Source organism: Trichosurus vulpecula, chromosome 4 (genome assembly GCF_011100635.1).
Source record: "Trichosurus vulpecula isolate mTriVul1 chromosome 4, mTriVul1.pri, whole genome shotgun sequence".
NCBI lineage: Eukaryota > Metazoa > Chordata > Mammalia > Diprotodontia > Phalangeridae > Trichosurus > Trichosurus vulpecula.
Genome location: NC_050576.1, coordinates 4350411 through 4370422, shown reverse-complemented (window position 1 = coordinate 4370422; position 20012 = coordinate 4350411). Strand labels below are relative to the sequence as shown.

At 38.4% G+C, this 20012-nt stretch overlaps 1 protein-coding gene across 1 annotated transcript in view; it reads right to left on the bottom strand.

Annotated features, from left to right (window-relative positions):
* LRRIQ3 (leucine rich repeats and IQ motif containing 3) overlaps nt 1-20012 on the bottom strand; it is a 135514-nt gene that overhangs the window by 98042 nt on the left and 17460 nt on the right. The window contains exon 3 of the mRNA XM_036757801.1: nt 10059-10189. Coding sequence (XP_036613696.1) covers nt 10059-10189 — 131 coding nt within the window. The remainder of the gene's footprint in view (nt 1-10058; nt 10190-20012) is intronic.

Sequence of the window (20012 nt, the reverse complement as noted above, 5' to 3'; positions counted from 1 at the left end):
CTTTTTTGGTTGTGTTTATTCTTTCTCATGATTCATTCCATTGGTCATAATTCTTCTTTACAACTTGACTATTGTGTAAATAAGTTTAATGAGAAGGTGCATGTAGAAGATATATTGGATTCTATGCTGTCTGGGGGGAAGGGGGGAGGGAAGGGAGGGGAAGAAAATCTGGAACTCAAAAACATGCAGAACTGAGTGTTGTAAACTAAAAATAAAAAATCTTAGTTAAAAAATAATGTGTTAAGCCTATTCACAGCCATAATGTACTTCTCCATTCCTATTTCAATGCTCTTAAATTTCAACTTCCCAGAGAAGGGAGTGTTCCACAACCAGCAGCCACACAACTATTCTAAAGGAGTACTTCATTCATCATTCAATCAGCAAGCATTTATTTATTACTTATTATTGTTAGGCAACATGAGGGGAGATGAGGATTCAGGAACAAAAGGAAAATGATTTCCTTTCTCTCAAGGAGCTTGCTTATGTTCTACAAGTAGAGGAAACAAGTCCACATATCATTATGTAAAGAATAAATATATTCATAAAAATGATGTTGGATAGGTTTATACGGTATGTTCATGGTTTTACATAGAGTTCTATATAGAGAATAATATAAAAATATACCAAGCAATTAAATATATTGGAAAGGAACGGCACTTAAAGAAGGGGGGAACATAAAAGACTTTGTGTAGATGCTTATTGGGGGAGGCTGTGCTCTCCAGGCTTGGGGAGGGCCAGAGCAAAGGCACAGAGGTAGAAGGTATAAAACTGGCCTCCTATCTTTGGCATTTTTGGTATCCTCACCTATCAGGACAGTGGCCGACACACAGTAGGTACTTAATAAATGCCAGCTGACTTAATGCCAGACAAGTGTGAGGAATGGAGAGAACACTAGTGTGATGAGAACATGGAGTACAGGAAGAAGACTAAATTGTGAGATTGTGAGAAGTGTTTAAAATCCAAAGATGACTTTACATTTGATCTTAGAGGCAACAGGGAGTCACTGGATTCTATTGAGGTGAGGAGTTAGATGTTTAAATATATACATAGGAAAAATCACTTTCAAAGCAGTAAGGAGGTTGGTCTGAAGTAGAGAAAAAATTTGAGGAAGTTAGGCTGATTAGGAGGACATTGCAATCATCTAGGAGATGAGGGCCTGAACTAAGGCAATGGGCATATGAGATATGAAAGATGAGGCAAAAAACTGTAAGATTAAGCAACTGATTTGTTATTTAGGGAGAGAGAAAGGGAGAGGGAGACAGACAGACAGACAGAGACAGACAGAAACAGAGAGAGAGAGAGAGAGAGAGAGAGAGAGAGAGAGAGAGAGAGAGAGAGTGTCCAGAATAAAGCCAAGGTTATGAACTTGGGAGAGTAAAATAAATGGCTCCCACAACAGAAATAGGAAAACTTGGTCAACAGGAGGTTTTTAATGGGAATGATGACAACTCCTATCATGTATATGTGGAGTTTGATGTGCCAGTGGAAAATTCAGTTTGAACATCTCATAGGCAGCTGGAGATGTGAGAATGGAGCCACATATACAGATCACTCAAGTCATTTTATAGAGAAGATATTTAAACCTATGAGAGATGGAGTCAGCAAGTCAGATAGTGTGGAAAGAAAAGAGAAGAGAGCCCAGGGCACAGTCCGGGGGTTGCCAAACTGTGGCAAATGGGGCTAACATGGGCAGCTTTATATCACTAGCAGTACAAAAAGAGGTGGTGGACCACATTCTCCAGCCCCTCTAATGAGCAGAAAAATATTTATCTATTTGTAAATATATTCATTACCTCCTTGCTGCCACTCAACCCTGGCCTTTCCTTAAAACAAAGAAAACACTCAGTGAAACACACCAGGGCAGAGATCCCATGTGCTAACTATTCCACTTCAGAGATGACAGGAAGGTCGTCATCTCACTGGGGCCAAGAATGATTAATTATATCGCCTCATAACTGTATTTTTGTATGGCAGAATAACATTACATTGAATCTACAGACCACATCCCTTAATAGACATGCAACTACTTTGTTTTCTGTCCTTTTTTACAACAAAAAGTCCTGGTGAATGTTGTACTGTATGTGGGGTATACCATTCTCTGTTCTTATCTTCCAGGGACATATTCCAACCATAGGATCTCTAGGTCAGGGGTATTAGCTGTTTAGTAACTTTTCTCATGTAGTTTTCCGAACAGTTGAACCAATACCTAACTCCATCAACAGTGTAGTAGTGAGCTCATCATTCAAGAGTCCTCCACTCTTGACATTTTCATCTTTTGTTATTCTTCAGTGTCACATTGCAGCCCCATACCACAATTTCATCGTAGAACGAATGCCCCTGAGATCTGTAACATATCCCAACACCCTTTGTTTCTCCTTCTGGTGCGATCATATTTGCTTCTTACATGAAGAGCTCTTGTTAGCTTCATTTTTATGGATGATCAGCTATTTGACAGAAATTTGACACCATTTAGACATATATGGATAAATGTAGGAGAGCTGTCATTGCCCGCGCTCTCTGTAACGATCTCATGCAAACTGATGGCTGCTTATACAACTCGTCATGTTGACGTCATGTTTGTTGCTGTCCATCAATATCTACTTTAGAAGTTGCATCCAGAGAGCAATCTTCCCAAGCTCCTTTTTCAGTTTAAAGGTTTTAAAATCAGATCAGAAGGTCTCCATCTAGGCAAAAGCATTCTTCCCCACTGACTCACCAATGTGCAATAACTAGGAATGTTAGATAATTGATAAGCCCTGACTGTCTAGGGCTCTGTCCTTTCTACGTGACAAGCCTCCTTTTTTTAAAGTAAGTTTCAATATTATAAAATGATGACTGACAGGCATAGGACTTCTCAGACCACAGGAGCATGTCATGGTCTTATTCTATATACATCACACCTCTAAGTTCTGCCCAAATTTGGTAATATCTGAGTGTTCAATAGTCTCATTTCATCTCAGCTGAAAAGTATAAAGTAAGGTCTAAATTTAAAAGAAGGGCTCAGCTTTTCAATCAACAAATATTATATCATATTCCAATCTCATTCAGATTTGTCACAAACTAAATGTGCAAGTCAAAGAAAAAATCGAAGTAGAAAATTAACGTTTTTCATTGTAAATTAAATCAAAATAATGGAAGTATGAATAAGCCATTAATCTTTCAAGAAATAATACCTTGCTCTCACATCAGACTGATGCTGTGATAACAATATACATACATACGCATACATATATATGTGTGTATTTATATGTACATGTGTGTGTGTACACACACACATATATACATATATATACATATATGTATGTGAAAGAGAATTCAATGTCAATTCATAAGAAAAGTTGCTATTTCTCAAGAATCAGTCCCATCTTTATAACTATATTCTACACTGAAGTAGAAAAATCATCACTTGGTCAGCTCTCTCAGCATAGCATGAAGTACTCAACCAATAACAACTAAAAGGGAAAAAATCAGGTTCTTTTATCCAGAAAGGATTCTGGTTGCTAGGGAGGTTATATAAAGGGTTTTTTTTAATCATATGAGAGCTTCCATTGAAGAGAAGACTATAGAGAATAACAAATAAATGTTTTCTTTTAATTCTCCTAATTAGATTTACTTTTTTATCCTTTTTTCTGAAAGAATAATTGTAGTAATTATTATACTAACAGTGATTGGGTACAGACACACACACACACACACACACACACACACACACACACACTTTGGGTAACATTAATGACTATAAACAGGTAAAAGTGCTTGTTTGCATCCAAAGCTCCTGAGAATAAAAATTTCCAATAATAGACAGAAATGGGCAGCAAAAGAACTTTTATGAATATTGTTATAACTACCACCCTAGGCCAAGGAAAATTAAAAGGAACAAATTTCATGCGGCATCTAATCCTTTTGAAGCGTTGTATGTTTTTTTACTGCATAAATGCATTTTGTGGGAAAATATTATCTAAAATTATTCCATTGGAGATACGAAAGTTCTTTCCTCTTTGATGTGCTGTTTGCCTTTGATGTATCATGAAGACATTCTTAAATCACAGATGATAAATACAAATTTCAGGGTATTACCCAAACTCAGAAAATTTCCAGTTCCGTAATAATATAGGCTATACTATTACAACTGGAGTAGAAAAAAAAAAAAACAAATGTCTCTCATTTCAGCATGGCTTTCCAAAAAATAAAAAAGGCTGAGCTTGAAGAACAGATCAATAATAACAGGAGGATGAAGCAATTGTCAGAAATCTTGGTCCCAAAATACACAAATGTGGCAGAGAAGAAAAGTATATGAGAAGCTATTGCAAAACTAGATAAACACTGTAAGAATCCCAGATTCGGTGTGGGAAGTGGCTGAGGCAGGATCCCACCCTCTCTCCACCACACTGCACTTCCTCTCCTTGGAATGTCTCATTGAACAAAAATCTTCATAAAATCAGTGATCACATCAGTTAGCTTCAGAAATGCATAATTTGGGTCAAAAATCCAATGAGAAAGAATTTTAGGAGGGTGGAAAGGGGGTGCCCACCAATACTACCTTTCAAACTATCCAATAAAGTGATAATCATTGAAATATTCTGTTTTACTTATAAAGGGTGGAATCAATCAATGAAACACAAGAGAAGCAGACAGACCTTGTAGAATAACATTCTGTAACCCAAATGCCCAAGCTGGAGTCAGCTCTCACTATTTCACAAAATCTGCTGGGAAAAGTGGAAAGCTGCCTGTCATAAACTAGGCTTAGGCCAGCAGGCCACACTCTTTACTAAGATAAGCTCCATGTGGATATTTGACTGTAGTTGAAGCAGGAAGACACCAAAATGGAAGAGAGAGGAGGCAGATGGAGTCAGGCAGGTGAACCCACAATTCCATCACCTCCTTCTTCCAGCCTGCCCTTTGCTTCTTCACATTCGCATTCCCAGTGGAGAGGTCACTCTTTTGTTTCTTTTGTGTGGCTTTCCACAGCAGATTCAAGTATTTCTAGTCTGCTCATTGTTTGGTTTTGTTGTTTCTTTGTTTTGGTTTGGTGTTCCCTAGGCAGTCCATATATGCTGCTTTCATAATTACCATTTTTCTTTTTAACTACCCAGGGACAGCATGTCATGGTTTCATGCCCTCCTCACATTTCATGGGGTCCTTTGTCCCATCAAGAGTTGGATTATTTCAAGACAAACCCAGGAACTATATGAAAACGATTATAAAACACTGTTTACATAAATAAAGTCAAATGTAAACAACTGGAAAAATATTAGTTGCTCATGGGTAGGCCAAGCCAATATAATAAAAATGACAATTGTACCTAAATTAATTTATTTATTCAACCTTGTAGCAAACTACCGAAAAATTATTTCATAGCATGAGAAAAAAAAATAATAACAAACTTCATCTGAAGGAACAAAAGGTCAAGAACTTCAAGGGAATTGATTTAAAAAAGTGAAGGAAAATGACCTACCTATACCAGATCTCAAGCTGTATTATAAAGCAGTAATCATCAAAACAACCTGGCACTGGGTTAACAAATAGAGTGGTGGATCCATGGAATAGCTTAGGTCCACAAGACATGACAGTAAATAACCATAATCATCTAATGTTTAATAAACTCAAAGATCCACTATTTTGGGATAAGAAATCACTATTTGACAAAAATTGCTGGAATAACTGAAATGCAGTTTGGCAGAAGCAATGTATAAACCAATATCTCATGCCACATACCTCGCTAAGGTCAAAATGGATTTATGATTTGGGCATATCAGGTGATATTAGAAAATTAGGAGAGTATGAAATATTTTACCTGTCAGATTCATGAATAAGTGGAAAATTTGTAATCAAACAAAAACAGAGAGCACTGCAAGATATAAAAAAAGATTGTTTTGATTACATTAAATTAAAAAGGCTTTCTACAAACAAAACCAATGCAGCCAAAATCAGAAGGAAAGCATGAAGCTGGGGAAAAAAATACAGCAAGTTACTCAGATAAAGGTCTCATTTCTCTCAAATATATAGAGAACTGAGTCAAATTTATAAAAATACAAGTCATTCCTTAATTGATAAATGGTCAAAGGATATAAACAATTTTAGAAGAAGAAATCAAAGCTATCTATAATCCTATGAGAAAAAAAATACTCTAAATCACTACTGATTCAAGAAATGCAAATTATAACAACTCTAAGGTACCACCCCACACTTATAGGATTAGCTAATATTATAGAAAAGGAAAATGTCAAATATGGGAGGGGATGTGGGACAATAGGGGTACTAATACACCCGTGGTAGAGTTGTGAACTGATCCAACCACCCTGGATTGCAATTTGGAACTATGCCAAAAGAGCTATAAAACAGTGCACATCCTTTGATCCATCAATGCCACCACCAAACTCTGTATCCAAAAGAGATTTTAAAAAAAGGAAAAGGACCCACATGTACAAAAATATTTATAGCAGATCTTTTTGTAGTGGCAAAGAATTAGAAATTGAGGGGATATTCATCAATTGGGGAATGGCTGAACAAGTTGTAGTGTATGATTATGATGGAATACTATCATACCATATGAAATGATGAGCATAATGCTTTCAGAAAAAACCTGGAAAAAACTTATACGAACTGATGCAAAGTGAAGTAAACAGGACCAGGAGAACACTGTACGTAGTAATGGCGATATCCTACAATGAATAAATGTGAATTACTTAATCTATTCTCAGCAGTACAATGACCCAAGACAAATCAGAAGGACTTATGATGCAAAATGCTAGAACTGATGGAGCCCAAATGGAAATCAAAGCATACTTTTTTAACTTTATATTTTTTGTTTTTTTCGGGGGGGGGGGGAGAGTTGTGTTTTCTTTTAAAACATGTCTGATATGGAAATATGTCTTGCAAATGTATAACTTACATCAAATTGCTTGCCTTCTCAATGGGCGGCGGAGAGGGAAAGAGAAAGGGAGAAAATTTAAACCTTAAAAATTTTTAAATTAATGTTAAAAATTGATTTTACATGTAATTGTAAAAATGTTTTTAAAGGAGTTGGATTATTTTGCTTTAATTTGCAGTATTAATTCTTAGAGACAAAGTCATTTACTACACATTGAGGTTTATCTTTCCTACTATTATTATGAGATCTTTGGTAAATTTGGTATCTTTTTTTTTTTCTTTCCTTAGTTTCCCTTATTACTCACTTTATGACTCCCTCCCCTCTGATGGTGGTTTCTTTGGGGGCTGGACCTCAGAATGTCTCAACCTCCTCCCACACTGGGCAATGTCATGGTTTCCCAGCCTAGGTGTCTGCCCTAAGTGACTTTTAGGGGGACAGAACTGGCCTCATCTGGGTGCTGAGCTCTTTCCCTCAGTCTTGGCAGAGTGCCATAAAGCCACAGGGACCCCCCCACCCACACCCACACGCAATCTGATGTTTTGTCCCACTATAATATCCTCAATTACCTGGCCTAGTTCCAGCCACCCTTAGTCACCCCAGTGGTGTTATAGTTGATTTCAGTAGTTTGAGTCTTTAAGGCTCCAGGCAGGGGAGCGGAGAGAAGGTTGAGTTCCACTTCAAGCCCATGGATGTCTTTCCCCTTTCTCTCTGTCCCTCTGTTCTCCTGCAGACACTGCCTATCATAGTACTGGCCGGCTGTTTCAGCCCAAGCAAACTTCCACAGTATGGAGCCTCGATCTTCATGGCACTGGAAAGATGAAGAGGGACCCAGGATGTGGCGCTGGATGTTAAGTCAACCTTTCAGGTCCTGGATTTGCTAGTGCAATTTTCCTGCCAAGGTTACAGAGGTGGTGGTGATGCTGTTTGGGGATGGGGTGCTGAGTGAGTTCAGGGTTGGCATGAATTCATTTTTTAACCTTCTTTCTGATTCTGGGGGTCCTAAACCATGGAGTCACCTGAAATTGTTTTATCTTTGATGCATAATTTCCATTTTGGAGAGGTTTCTGGGTTATGAGGATCAGAGAAAATGCCTATGCTGCCATATTATTTATCATGTGATCCAGAAGTTTCCAATTCTCTTCAGACCTTGATGGACAGCCCAGGACACTGAACGCAAGAGCCTTGGAAATAGGATTTCCACTAAGCTCATTTATCCTTGCGCTCATCCTCACCTGTAAAGGAATCTCCATAGATTTGCGACCTGACACCTACTTACTAGACATAAATCATGGCCCAGAAAACAACGTATTTGACTCCAGTGTGACTGGCACTGTCAAATGCTTCAGTGTCAGATATGGTTTCCTCAGTGGACCACACTTATCTAGCATTTTAAGATTTGCAAAGTGCTTGACAAATTTCATCACATTTGATCCTCGCAACAACCTGGAGAAATAGGGGCTACTAATATTACCATCTTATAATGGGGGAAACTGAGGAAGACAGAAGTTAAATCACTTGCCAGGGAGTTAAGATTTGAACTCAGGTCTTTCTGCCTCCAAGCCTAGTGTTTGCCTGTGCCACTCATTAGAGATTATATATTATCATCTGTCTTGTTGTTGCACCCTAAGGACACCAGGAATTTTCCATCTGACTTGCTATCGCCCTCCAGCTTGTAAACCCGGATGTTGAAACTTTGTTGAACTCTGGTAACTATGTGTTGGGATTTGAATCAGACAAAGTCTGTTGATGTTTGTAATTTGTTTGCATTTTGTTTTGAAGTTCAGGGTGCTGGCTTTTTTCCCTGAGATAACTGAATGATATTTGAATGCTGAATTAAAAGTAAGCTCGTCAACCCCTTCACCTTGCTTTCCTTAATTAAGCAGATCAGAAGAACCTGTGCTGTTGGCAGCTTTCTGGGTGCTGGCTGTGGGTGAATCTTATACCCCCACAGAAGCTGCTAGCCAGATTGTTGAAACAAGTGTGTATTTGCAAAGTCACCCAGGGGAGTAGTGCACATAACAATGCTGAACATAACATGGCCGAGGAGGGCCACAGAGCCCACCCCAGCACTGTATGAAGACCTCGCCTAGGAAAAAGCAACAGGCTTCGGGCAGAATCATTACATTACTGGTGAAATGCCCACGTTGGAATCACCACATCATCAATTTTTCTCCATTTTCCACAAGGATATCATAAAATGACTTACCTTTCCCTTAAAGTCCTAGAATCTTATTTAAGGGGCTTCATCAGTCCAAGTCAAATGGACCTGAAACACAGTTACCTCGACAATGTTCTGGATCATAGTCATTCAAAAATGCTCAGTAAAATGACTATTAGATTTGGAGTCAGACGACCTGTATCTGAACCTCCAAGTTGTGTGGACTTAAGGGAGTCACTGAACCTCTCAGGGTCTCAGTTTTCCCATCTGTAAAATGAGAGCATTGGACTAGAAGAATTTCAAAGCCCCTTTCAGTTCTCAGTCTATAACCTTTGCAGACCTCCACAACAGGGAATTCGCCACCTCCAGACCAGCTGCATTCCATTACCAGACAGGATGCATTTTTAGATATCCTGTTATTAAGTCAAAGTCTCTTTCCCTGTAGCTTTCAACTACTGGTCCCAGTTTTCTCCCACTGTGGCAAACAGACCAAATCTAATGTCTCTGTGGCATGACAAACTTTCCAATATTTGAAGACAATGGTGACATCCCTACTTTCTTCTCTTCTTCAGAACAAAGCTCTGTGTCCCTTAACCCATCTTGGCAAACTCTAGTAATTATGGCAGCCTCCAGCAGCATGAGCTTCCATTTCTTTGTTTGCCTGACACATCTCAGATAAACAAACACTAACCTTTAAATGCCGTCTACTCATCCCTTCCCCATCTTCCATGTCTCCAGTCATGGCTAGAATTAAGTTACGTTTAGAGCCTCATCTGATCTCCTGCTTAGCAACTGTCAATATGGAATGGAAATTATTCTTAGTAACCTTATACTGAGGACGAGTGATTACTCTTTTCTTTTTTAAGCATTCATAAACCATTCTTTAAGTAATCCAGTTCTGTATTAAATGCTGATTAAAATCAATCTTCTTTGTCCATAATTGTTAGAATCTTTTTTGTTTTCCTTTGAAAATTAAGATACCATTCTTGATACCATAGCATCTAAAGATATGTTAAAAATAAAACATACCACATTCTTCTAGTCAAATGTCCCCGTATCCATCTTTGGAGTATCACAACTGGTGAATTGTGAGCAACGATTTCATTTATTTTGGAAATAACGCAATTCACCTGGTCCACCTCCTTCTCATAGTTTGTGTCCTGGAGAAAAGAAAAAAGCCTCAAAATATGTTTCAGACATCAAGTTCTTAAAAGGCATTTTTAAGTTTCATATTCAAATCATGGCAGGTAATGTATTGAGCATGGATCTCTTACTGGAAATAAATAAATAAATAACAGCTTAGAGAAATTTTATTTAAATTTAATTAGAAGACAGAAAAATCATTGAAACTAAGTTGGATTAATTCTGTCTTCAAAAAACATGCTCCAGAAGCATAATTGTATCTACCCCACTCAGACATGTTTACCCTGACCTGGCAGCCTAGCACGAGGTGAGCAGATGTTTTAGTTTGGCCATGATGATCTTAGTTATTCATATCAAGCTCCTGAGTGGCTTAATACCCTACTGAACTGTAGAAAAATTATGAAGTATGTGAAATTAATCTAGAAATTACTGTGCCTATCCTAACTAGCATACGATAGTTCAGAAAGCAATTTGTAATTTGTTTCCTGTTCATCTGCATCCTGGGATTCCTTTCACTGGAATATAGTACAGTTTCTTGACAAAACCAAACCTCTACTCCTCTCAAGAATTGTAATTCATTATTATTAATCCTCTCCAGAAGCTCTTCTGGTTACAGATAGTGGCGTATGATGAAATCAGAGCAACTGGCTTCTCCTCTCTTCTTCTTGACCCCCATTTGACTACTTTGGCTAATGAGAAATTTGGTCCACGACTCTTAAGCAATGATCTCAAGAGAAGAAAATAAAAATCTCACATATTTTTATTGGGTAATCAGCGACACCATATTAAATGCATTGACTAACAAACAGGTCTAAAATGCTAAAAATGTTTGTTTTCATACAAAGCAATCTACTGAAAGAAAATGAAATATGGTTCATCCTACAGCTAATCTTTTATTGAATTGATCAACTGACCAACATTGACTGTTTTCTATGTGCTGGAAAAACAAAGAAAGGCAAAACAGCTCTCCCTGTTCTCAAACAGCAATACAGCACGTAGGTAACCACATACATCCAAGACACACACAGAATAGGCGATCCAAGAGGCCAAGGTCCCAGCAGCGGGGAACTTGCTGAGTCTTCCTGCAGAAGCTGAGAGCTGAGCTGTCTTGACAGTGACGCTAGAAGGTGTAGGTAAAGCTAGAGAGCATACCCGGCATGGAGGAGAGTCCATGAAAAGCCAGGGAGTTGGGAGATTGAGGGTTTTGTGTGATAAACAACAAACAAGTCAGAGTCACTGGATTCTTCATTATGTATAGGGGAGCTAAGTGTAAAAGGGCAGACGGGTAGGATGGCCCCAGGATGAGAGGTGGTTTAAACTCAAACTGAGGAGTTTATATATGATACTGAGGGTAATGGGAGCCACTCGAGTTGATTATTTTTCAGGGGGGAGGGGCAGTATGAGGAACAGGACATGGTCAAGTCAATCTATGCTTTATGGAAATCACTTTGGCATGTGTGGAGGATGGATCGAGGTGGAAAGAGAGTTAAGGTCGGGAGATGGACGAGCAGGCTATTGCCACAGTCTAAGCTTGGGCTACAGTTCAGGGCATAGGAGAGGCATAGGAGAGATTCTGGGAAGGAAGAAACGTCAACATTGGACAACAAACTGCACATGAGGAGTGAGTGAGAGAAAAATATTAAAAATGACTCTGAGGCTGCAACCCTGTGTGATGGGGGCGGGGCGTGCTGCCAGTGACAGAGAATCTAGGGTTTAACAGGCCTCTGGGGCACCCAAAGATGTCCAAAGGGCAGCTGATGATACAGGACTTTCGTCCAGGAGAAAAAACTAAGACTCTAGATATTCATCTTGAATCATTTGTATAGAGATGATATTTGAACCTATAGGAACTAATGAGATCACCAAGGGGGATAGTAAAGAAAGAAGAGAGGAGGGTCCAGGATACATCTTTGAGGGATATGAAAAATATTGACTGAAATGTCAAGAAAGTAAATAAGAAAATTTGATTGATCATCATCATCTTAATAACTCTAACCCTTAGAGAAAAGGTACAGTCTTATGACTAGGTTATCTATAAAATAGATAAAGCACTAGTAGATTTTATTTTTAAAAACAAAAATCAAATTAACAGTACCAAAATTAAAAAAAAAAAAAAAGATTTATAGCCAATGTAGAAGAAATAAAAATTATGAGGAACTATTTTGCAAAACTATATGCAAAGTTAATATAAATTAATGAATTAAATATAAATTGCCCATATTAACAGAATAGGAAATAGAATACTTAAATAAAGCTATCTTAGAAAAACAAATTGAACAAAAAAGAGAAGGAAGAGAAATGAAGAAAGCAAGAAGGAATAAAAGAATCCATGACCAGATGAACTTAAAAGCTAATTCTACGAAATACTGAAAAAAGAAACAATGAATTCCAATACTATATAAATTGTTTTTTAAAAAAAGAAGGAATCCTCCCAAAGTCCTTCTATGATTCAAATATGGTCTTTATACCTAAGCCAAGGAAAGTCAAAACAGAGAAAGAAAACTATGGGCCAATAATATCCTTACTGAATATTGATGCAAAAGATTTAAATAAAATATTAGCAAGGATACTACAGCAATAGTCTTCCCTTTCTGATTAGCTTTCTGATAAAGAAATTGGTTTTGCTTGTATTTATTTTATATCTGACTCTATTTTCCATTCTAACCCTGCCTCTTTCTTCCCTCTGTTCTTGTCTATTACCCGTAATATATTTCTACAGTCACCTCTCTGTGTGTACATGTTCTACGTTCTGCAGTTGAGTTCAGTTAAATGATATTCATGAGAATTCATCTCCTTCCACTCCATCCTACTCACTTATATACCCTTCTTTTACACACCAATTATGAGAAATAGTCACGACTCCTTCTTACTCACGTCTTGCTTTATGTATTCATTTTACCTCCCTTTTTTCTCTCTAAAATCCATCAAAATGGAACAAAATCAGCACCAATTATATTTACACAGAAAAGCATATACACACACACACATATATATATATATATATATATATATACATATACATATATATATGTACACACATATAGTAAAAAACATGCTACTGCAGAAATACCAATGAAATTTTAAGGAAGATCCACATATCTTTATATATCTTAGCATAATGATAGTCACTGTTTTGTGAGAGAATTGTGCTATTTAATTACAGCATTGTAATGCTTATAGTGACATAAGCATTATCACTAGTATTTAGGTGATAAAGACGAAAGGTCTTAGTTTCATGTCTTTCGTGTGAATAATGATGAGACAATAAGGCAGAAGAACTTCTTCAGGACCAATGACTTTGCTTCATATTTTCATCCAAAATTTAATATTTGAGCTCCTTTGTCTAAAACATTAAGGGTATATTTTTTCTTTCCTTATAGAAAGTTGTGAGGTTCATGAGAACCTCAAAGCATCTCCAGAACTTATGACACTCAAGGCAAAATTTAATGTTTGCTGAATATCTTTAACTAATGCTACACTTCAATATTCAAATACATACACACACATGTAGTGTGTATATATGTTGTACTGTTTTTAAACTATATTACTGAATTTTTGCTTTGGGGTAAAAGGCATTGGGTCAAAATAGTATGGATTCATTTTCATTTAAAGGAGCTGGATTCGTGAGTTTATTTCTCAAATATATCAATAGTACTGTACACATCAACTCCTGGACAAAAATATGAAAATAAGTCTGGACACTAATGATGATAGCTGTACACACAAGGTAACGTGTGTGTGTGTGTGTGGGTGTGTGTGTGCGCATGTGTGTGTGCATGTGTGTGTACACAGAGAGAGAGACAGAAACAGCTATACATATAAATATCTAATGACCCAATATACATGCAATTATATAGAGAGATAGAAAGATATCAATAGATAGATAGTTATTTTAAACAACGCTTCTAAATAGCATAGTGCACAGAGCCTCAGGCCTGGAGTCGGGAAGACTCATCTTCCTGAATTCAGATCTGGCCTTACACACTTACTAGTTGTGTGACCCTGGGAAGTCACTTCACCCTGTTTGCTTCAGTTTCCTGTTCTGTAAAATGAGCTGGAGAAGGAAATGGAAAACCACTCCAGTATCTCTGCCAAGAAAACCCCAAATGGGGCCATGGACAGTTGGACATGACTGAAAGTGACTGAACAACAACAGTCTTTATCTCTATACACACACAAGTATACAATATAGCTATTTATGGTAACATATTTTTAAGCTTTCTAATCTCTATTTATGAAATATTCCATCCACTTTAAAATACTTAACATGAATATGTTAAAGCTATCAGATGAAAGATACTCAAAATTGCTCTATAAAAAGCAAAATATTATTAACAATGTCCTTAGCAGTCTATCTTCTTTGTAAAACAGGCAATAAAATCAATCCAATAGGCAAGAGGGCTGATAAAACAATCTGATTAATTTATACCACACTTATCGCCCAGGCCCTGGCTTTGGATTCAAGGTATCTATCATTGAACTTTGGTCTGGCTCCTCTCCAGATGAACAATGTTGGACAAGCCATTTAGAGTTTCTGGGCCTCAGTTTACTTAACTGTAGAAATGGATCCCATGAGATGATACCGAACAGCTCTTCCAACACAAACATTTTCTGACTTTATTATTCTCTGGCTTTATCTCATAAGATACCGACAATCTCAACAGGTGAGAAATGGAACTGAGCACCTATTTTGTGGAATTGTGTTGTGTTTCTGAAAACACTGACTTCATTTCCATGCTGGCCCATTTTAATATTCTTGGAAGAGATGTTCTTTACAAGTATGAAAATTACCCTAGAGCAGGGCCACTTTAATGCCCCACGTTCAAAGGAAAACTTGGTTGCAGGGCTAGGGCAAATGCTTGTCCAGCTGCGGCTGGACACTGATCCTTCTTTACTCCTTTTACAATTTACATCCTGAATTGCTCTGTCTACCCTGGCTAACTACAAATAATGGTAAATGCCTATAAACTTAAAATCAACATGTCAAAAATCCTCAGTTCCATTTTTAGCAAGGGTGTTAATGTCATTCTCTAAGTCATAGGATCTTGAAAGTGTATAACTATCCCTGACTTCCTTCTTTCCTTTTCCGCAAGATCCAATACATTTCCAAGGCACATTGATCATCCTTTCACATTGTCTTATGAGCCATACCTTTCCATTTCTACTCTCACTGCTCAAGTTCCAGGCTCCATCACCATATCCCTGAAAAATAACTTAATATTCTCTCTCTCTCTCTCTCTCTCTCTCTCTCTCTCTCTCTCTCTCTCTCTCTCTCTCTCTCTCTCCCTCCCTCCCTCCCTCCCTCCTTCCCTCCCTCCCCCCAATACCTCCTACCAACTATAGCCAGTTTAATCTTCATGAAATGTTATTTTGTCTTCATTACCGCACTACTCAAAATCTTCAATGCCTGAAGAATAAGACCGAAGTTCCTTGAATTGATAGGTAAGACCCTTCATATTGTGGCTTATGTGTATATTGACAAGAGTAGGGACTCATTACGTATTCCCCAAAGCTCCCCACTTCTGACCTTCCGTATTATTACCCAGGTCATCACAACCCTCCTAGGCATGCAGGCTTTCAGCCTCAATGGCGTCCTCAACACCTTACTTGGATTACTCCACGTATCCCATCTGTTACCAAGACCTATCATTTTTACCTTCACAAGATCTCGTGCACACATTTTCTTAGTTATTCTCACACAGCTGCTGCCCTGGTGCCAGGCCCAGACTGCCGCAATAACCTTCCAGTTTCTCTCCCTGCCTCCAATCCATCATCCGTCAGTGGCTAAAGTGAGTTTTCTAAAGCACTGAGCTGACCAAGCCACACCCTCTTCGATGAGCTCCAGAGGTCCTGTTCAGTCCATGACACAAACCTGTGTACTTATTTCAAGCTCTCCGCAGCCTGACCTCTTCCTGCCTTTCTAGTCTTCCTACATTTTACTCCACTTGACACTCTACAAACTGGCCACACTGGCACCTCCTTGCCCAGTACCGTAGACCCACCCTACACCTTGTCTGGAATGCTCTTTCATCTCACCAGGTCTCCCAGAATCCTCCTCTTCCTTCCAGATATAGCTCAAGCACCTTCTTCTAGGTGAAGTCTTTTCTGATCCCCTCAGGCGCTGGCACCTGCCCTCTCCAATGTCCTGCCAATCAATGACCTTACATTGACTCATTTATGCTGAACATATTCATGTTCATGTCTATGTATAGATGTGCATGTATATGTGTATATATATACGTATATATTCCTTGAAAATAGAAACTGTTCCATTCTTCACATTTGTGGCCCCAATTCTTTAGCACTATGCTTAGCATATTAAATGCCAGATGATTGATTGGCTGATTATTATCCTAAGAAGAAAAAATGGACTTTTAATAAAATAAAGAGCTTTCAAGCATTTCTGAAGAAAAGATTAGAGCTGAGCAGAAACTTTGGAATTCCAACCCAGGAGTCAACTGTAACTGTCAGTGATTCAGTGTTGATGGACTGCTTACATTCTAATAGAGGGAGAAGAGATAAGTGCTGCTTCTGAATCACAGCATTTTTAGTGTCACAGAGCAAGAAAAAAAAGATGAACTCAGATTGGTGCTGATTTTGTTCCTTTGTGATAGTTTTAAGAGAGAAAATGAGGAGGTGAAAATGGATACATTAGGAAAGATATGAGTAGGAAGGAGGAATAATTATTTCTCATAATTGGCATATATAAGAAGAGTAGATAGATAAATGAGTGTCTATCTATCTAGGTCTATAACTATGCATGTAGGATCGAGTGGAAGGAGATGACATCTCACAAATACCATTTAACTGAACTCAACTAAGGAAAGCAGAACATGTAGACAGTGGTGTAGATAATCCATTAAGCTTAACAGGTAAGGGCAGAGAGGAAAGAAATGGGAGACTCGGATGGAAAATAGAGCCAGGTACAGAACGAATACAAGCAAAGCAAATTTCTTTATCATAAGGCTAAACATAACTGGAAGACTAAAAGAAGAAAGTGTTAGAACCACACTGTAGGAGAAGAGGAAGAGAGTGGGGAAGTGTGAGCATGTTTCTTCTTTTTTACCAACTTCTTATTAAAAGGGTCTTGGAGAAGAGCAGGTCAAAGAAAAGGAAAAAATGTAAGAACATGCGATACAAGGAAATACAAAATTATGAAAGATAATTGTGAGCATAAATGGGCTGAGTCCACCCACAAAATGAGAGTATATCATAGAATGGATTGGGGAGCAGAATCCAACACTATATTTTTTAAAAGAAACACACTTGGAATATAAAAAATATGAAGTTAAAATGAAAGCTATATAAGAATTTGTTACATTTCAGGTGATCTCAAAAAAGCACACATAGAATTTTAGAAACATTAGTGATGATACACCTCGTGTTTACTAAATTGAAATAGAAAGGAACATACATATTTCTCAGCAATTTGTTTGAAACAGCCACATCAGTTATCACGCTCTCTTCAAACACGGATCAGCTCACAGTTTGCCAGACAACCTATGCATCTTGTCCCAACATGAATGCCCTCCCTGACTCCTCTCTTCAGCTCCATTTTATGAAAATGATTGCATTGAGGAAAAAATATAACCATAAGCAACAGAGCAAAATGGCAAATGGGCTTTTAGTCTGTGGCCAAAGCATTTCTTAGGAGGAAATGTAAATTTCTAAATGCTTTCATTGACCAAAAAGAGAAAAATACAGATCAATCAATTTGGCTTGCAAGGAAAAAACCAGTATAAAAGCAATAAATGAAAGAAAATAAACAAGCAGAAAGCTAAACAGAAAGGTAGTTCAGAAAATCAGAGAAGTAATAAGCAAGACGATGTATTTCAGTGACAGAGGGGAGTTTGGGGAGGGGGGGCACAGTGCAGGGGGCACTGAGCCTGAGGGAAAGGGCCCAGTACCCAGCTGGGGCCACGTCTGACCACCCAACAGGCAGCAGAAGCAGATACCTAGGCTGGGAAACCATGAATCGCCCAATGTGGGAGCAGGGTCAGATGCTCTGAGTTCCAGTAGCCAAGAAAATGACAATTAGAGGAAAGTAAATCAGAGAGTGAGTGATAAGGAAAATGGGGGAGGAGAGAATGAAACTACCAAAGATTCCAGAAGAAAACTTTAAAACTTTGAGCGTGAATAAATCAACAGAAAAAAAAAACTAACAAAAGAAGGAAATATGTCCTACAGAACCAGTAAATGAGTTCATAAGTTCAGTATCCATGAAAAAACACTGAAAAAGAAAGGAAATGATCCAACACTTGATGAGACAGAGGCCCCTGTAGAAGTTGAGAACAAGGGACAACATGTAGAATTTATGTCCTATGTAACAAAACCAATGAGCAGCGTAGAAAACCTGGAATCTGAAATGGCAAATCTCACCAACAAAACACAAGAGAGAATGAAAGACTGGGAATGCAGATACACAGAAGTGAAAAAGAATCTAAAAGAAGAGAATTAAAAAAAACAAGGGTATTAAATGAAATATACTCACTATGCAAGCAAAACATATGCCTCTCCAAGGCAGGATACTGAAAGACAAACTAACGGGGCAGCTAGGTGGTACAGTAGATAGAGCACCGGCCCTCGAATCAGTAGGACCTGAGTTCAAATGCGGCCTCAGACATCTGACACGCTTACTAGATGTGTGACGTTAGGCAAGTCACTGAACTCCAATTGCCCTGCCTTCCCCCCTCAAAAGAAAAAAAAAGACAAACTAGGAATCCTAACTCTCCCAGAAGAACATGATAGGACCAAAACAAGAACAAAAAACCTCAATAACACAATGCAGTAAATTATAGAAGAGAGCTGCTCAGAACTTTTGAAGGTAGAAAATGAAAATCCAATTGGAAATTTTCACAGATCACCTCTAGAAAAATTTCTAAGGTTACAAGCTCCAATATTTTTTTAATATTGCAATATTAATATTAATATTAATATTCTGCACCACTAGAAAAAGGAGAAGGGAATAGAATAATGTGTTTCAAAGAGCAATAGGGCTCAGGATACAAATCAAGGTGACCTACTCTGCAAATCCTAGCCTAACCATACAGGTCAGATGGATATTCAATAATAAAGAAGACTTTGAAACATTTCTAGAAAGACACCAAAACTGGGGAGGCAGAGCCAAGATGGTAGAGCAGAGACACACTCAGGCAAGCTCTCCCAAATTTCCCTTCAAATAACTCTAAAATAATGCTTCAAATTGAATTCTGGAGTGGCAGAACAAGATGAGATGAACTATGAGGTTGTCAGAAAAGGTCTGTCTCAAAGGGGTGGGGGTGGGCATCAGGAATATATCCCAGGCAGCATAGGCCCTGACTTAGGGGTGGCTGTATTGGTAGTGGCAGCAGCATCAGGCGCTGTTTGCCCATGGACCATGGGTGTGGGGGCAGACAAGGGATTGGAAGGAGATTGCAGGGGAACCTTTGCTGGTGCTGGGTTCAGGACCCTGGTGCATTGTTGTTCAGTCATTTCAGCCATGTCTGACACTTTGTGACCCCATTTGGAGTTTTCTTGGCAAAGATACTGGAGTAGTTTGCCATTTCCTTCTCCAGTTCATTTTACAGATGAGGAAACTGAGGCAAACAGGATTAAGTGACTTGCCCAGGATCAGATAGCCAGTAAGTGTCCGAAGCCAGGTTTGAACTCAGAAAGATGAGTCTCCCTGATTCCAGGCCTGGCACTCTATGCACTGTAACTATGCACTAGTTCCAAGATCAAAAGAAGCAGTACTTGTGATGCAGGGGAACAGAGGTCCAGGTCTCAGATCCAGGGCTGAGAGGAGTGCTTGTATTTCTCATGAGGCTGTGGGGACCCCGGTCTCAATTCCAAGCCAAACGC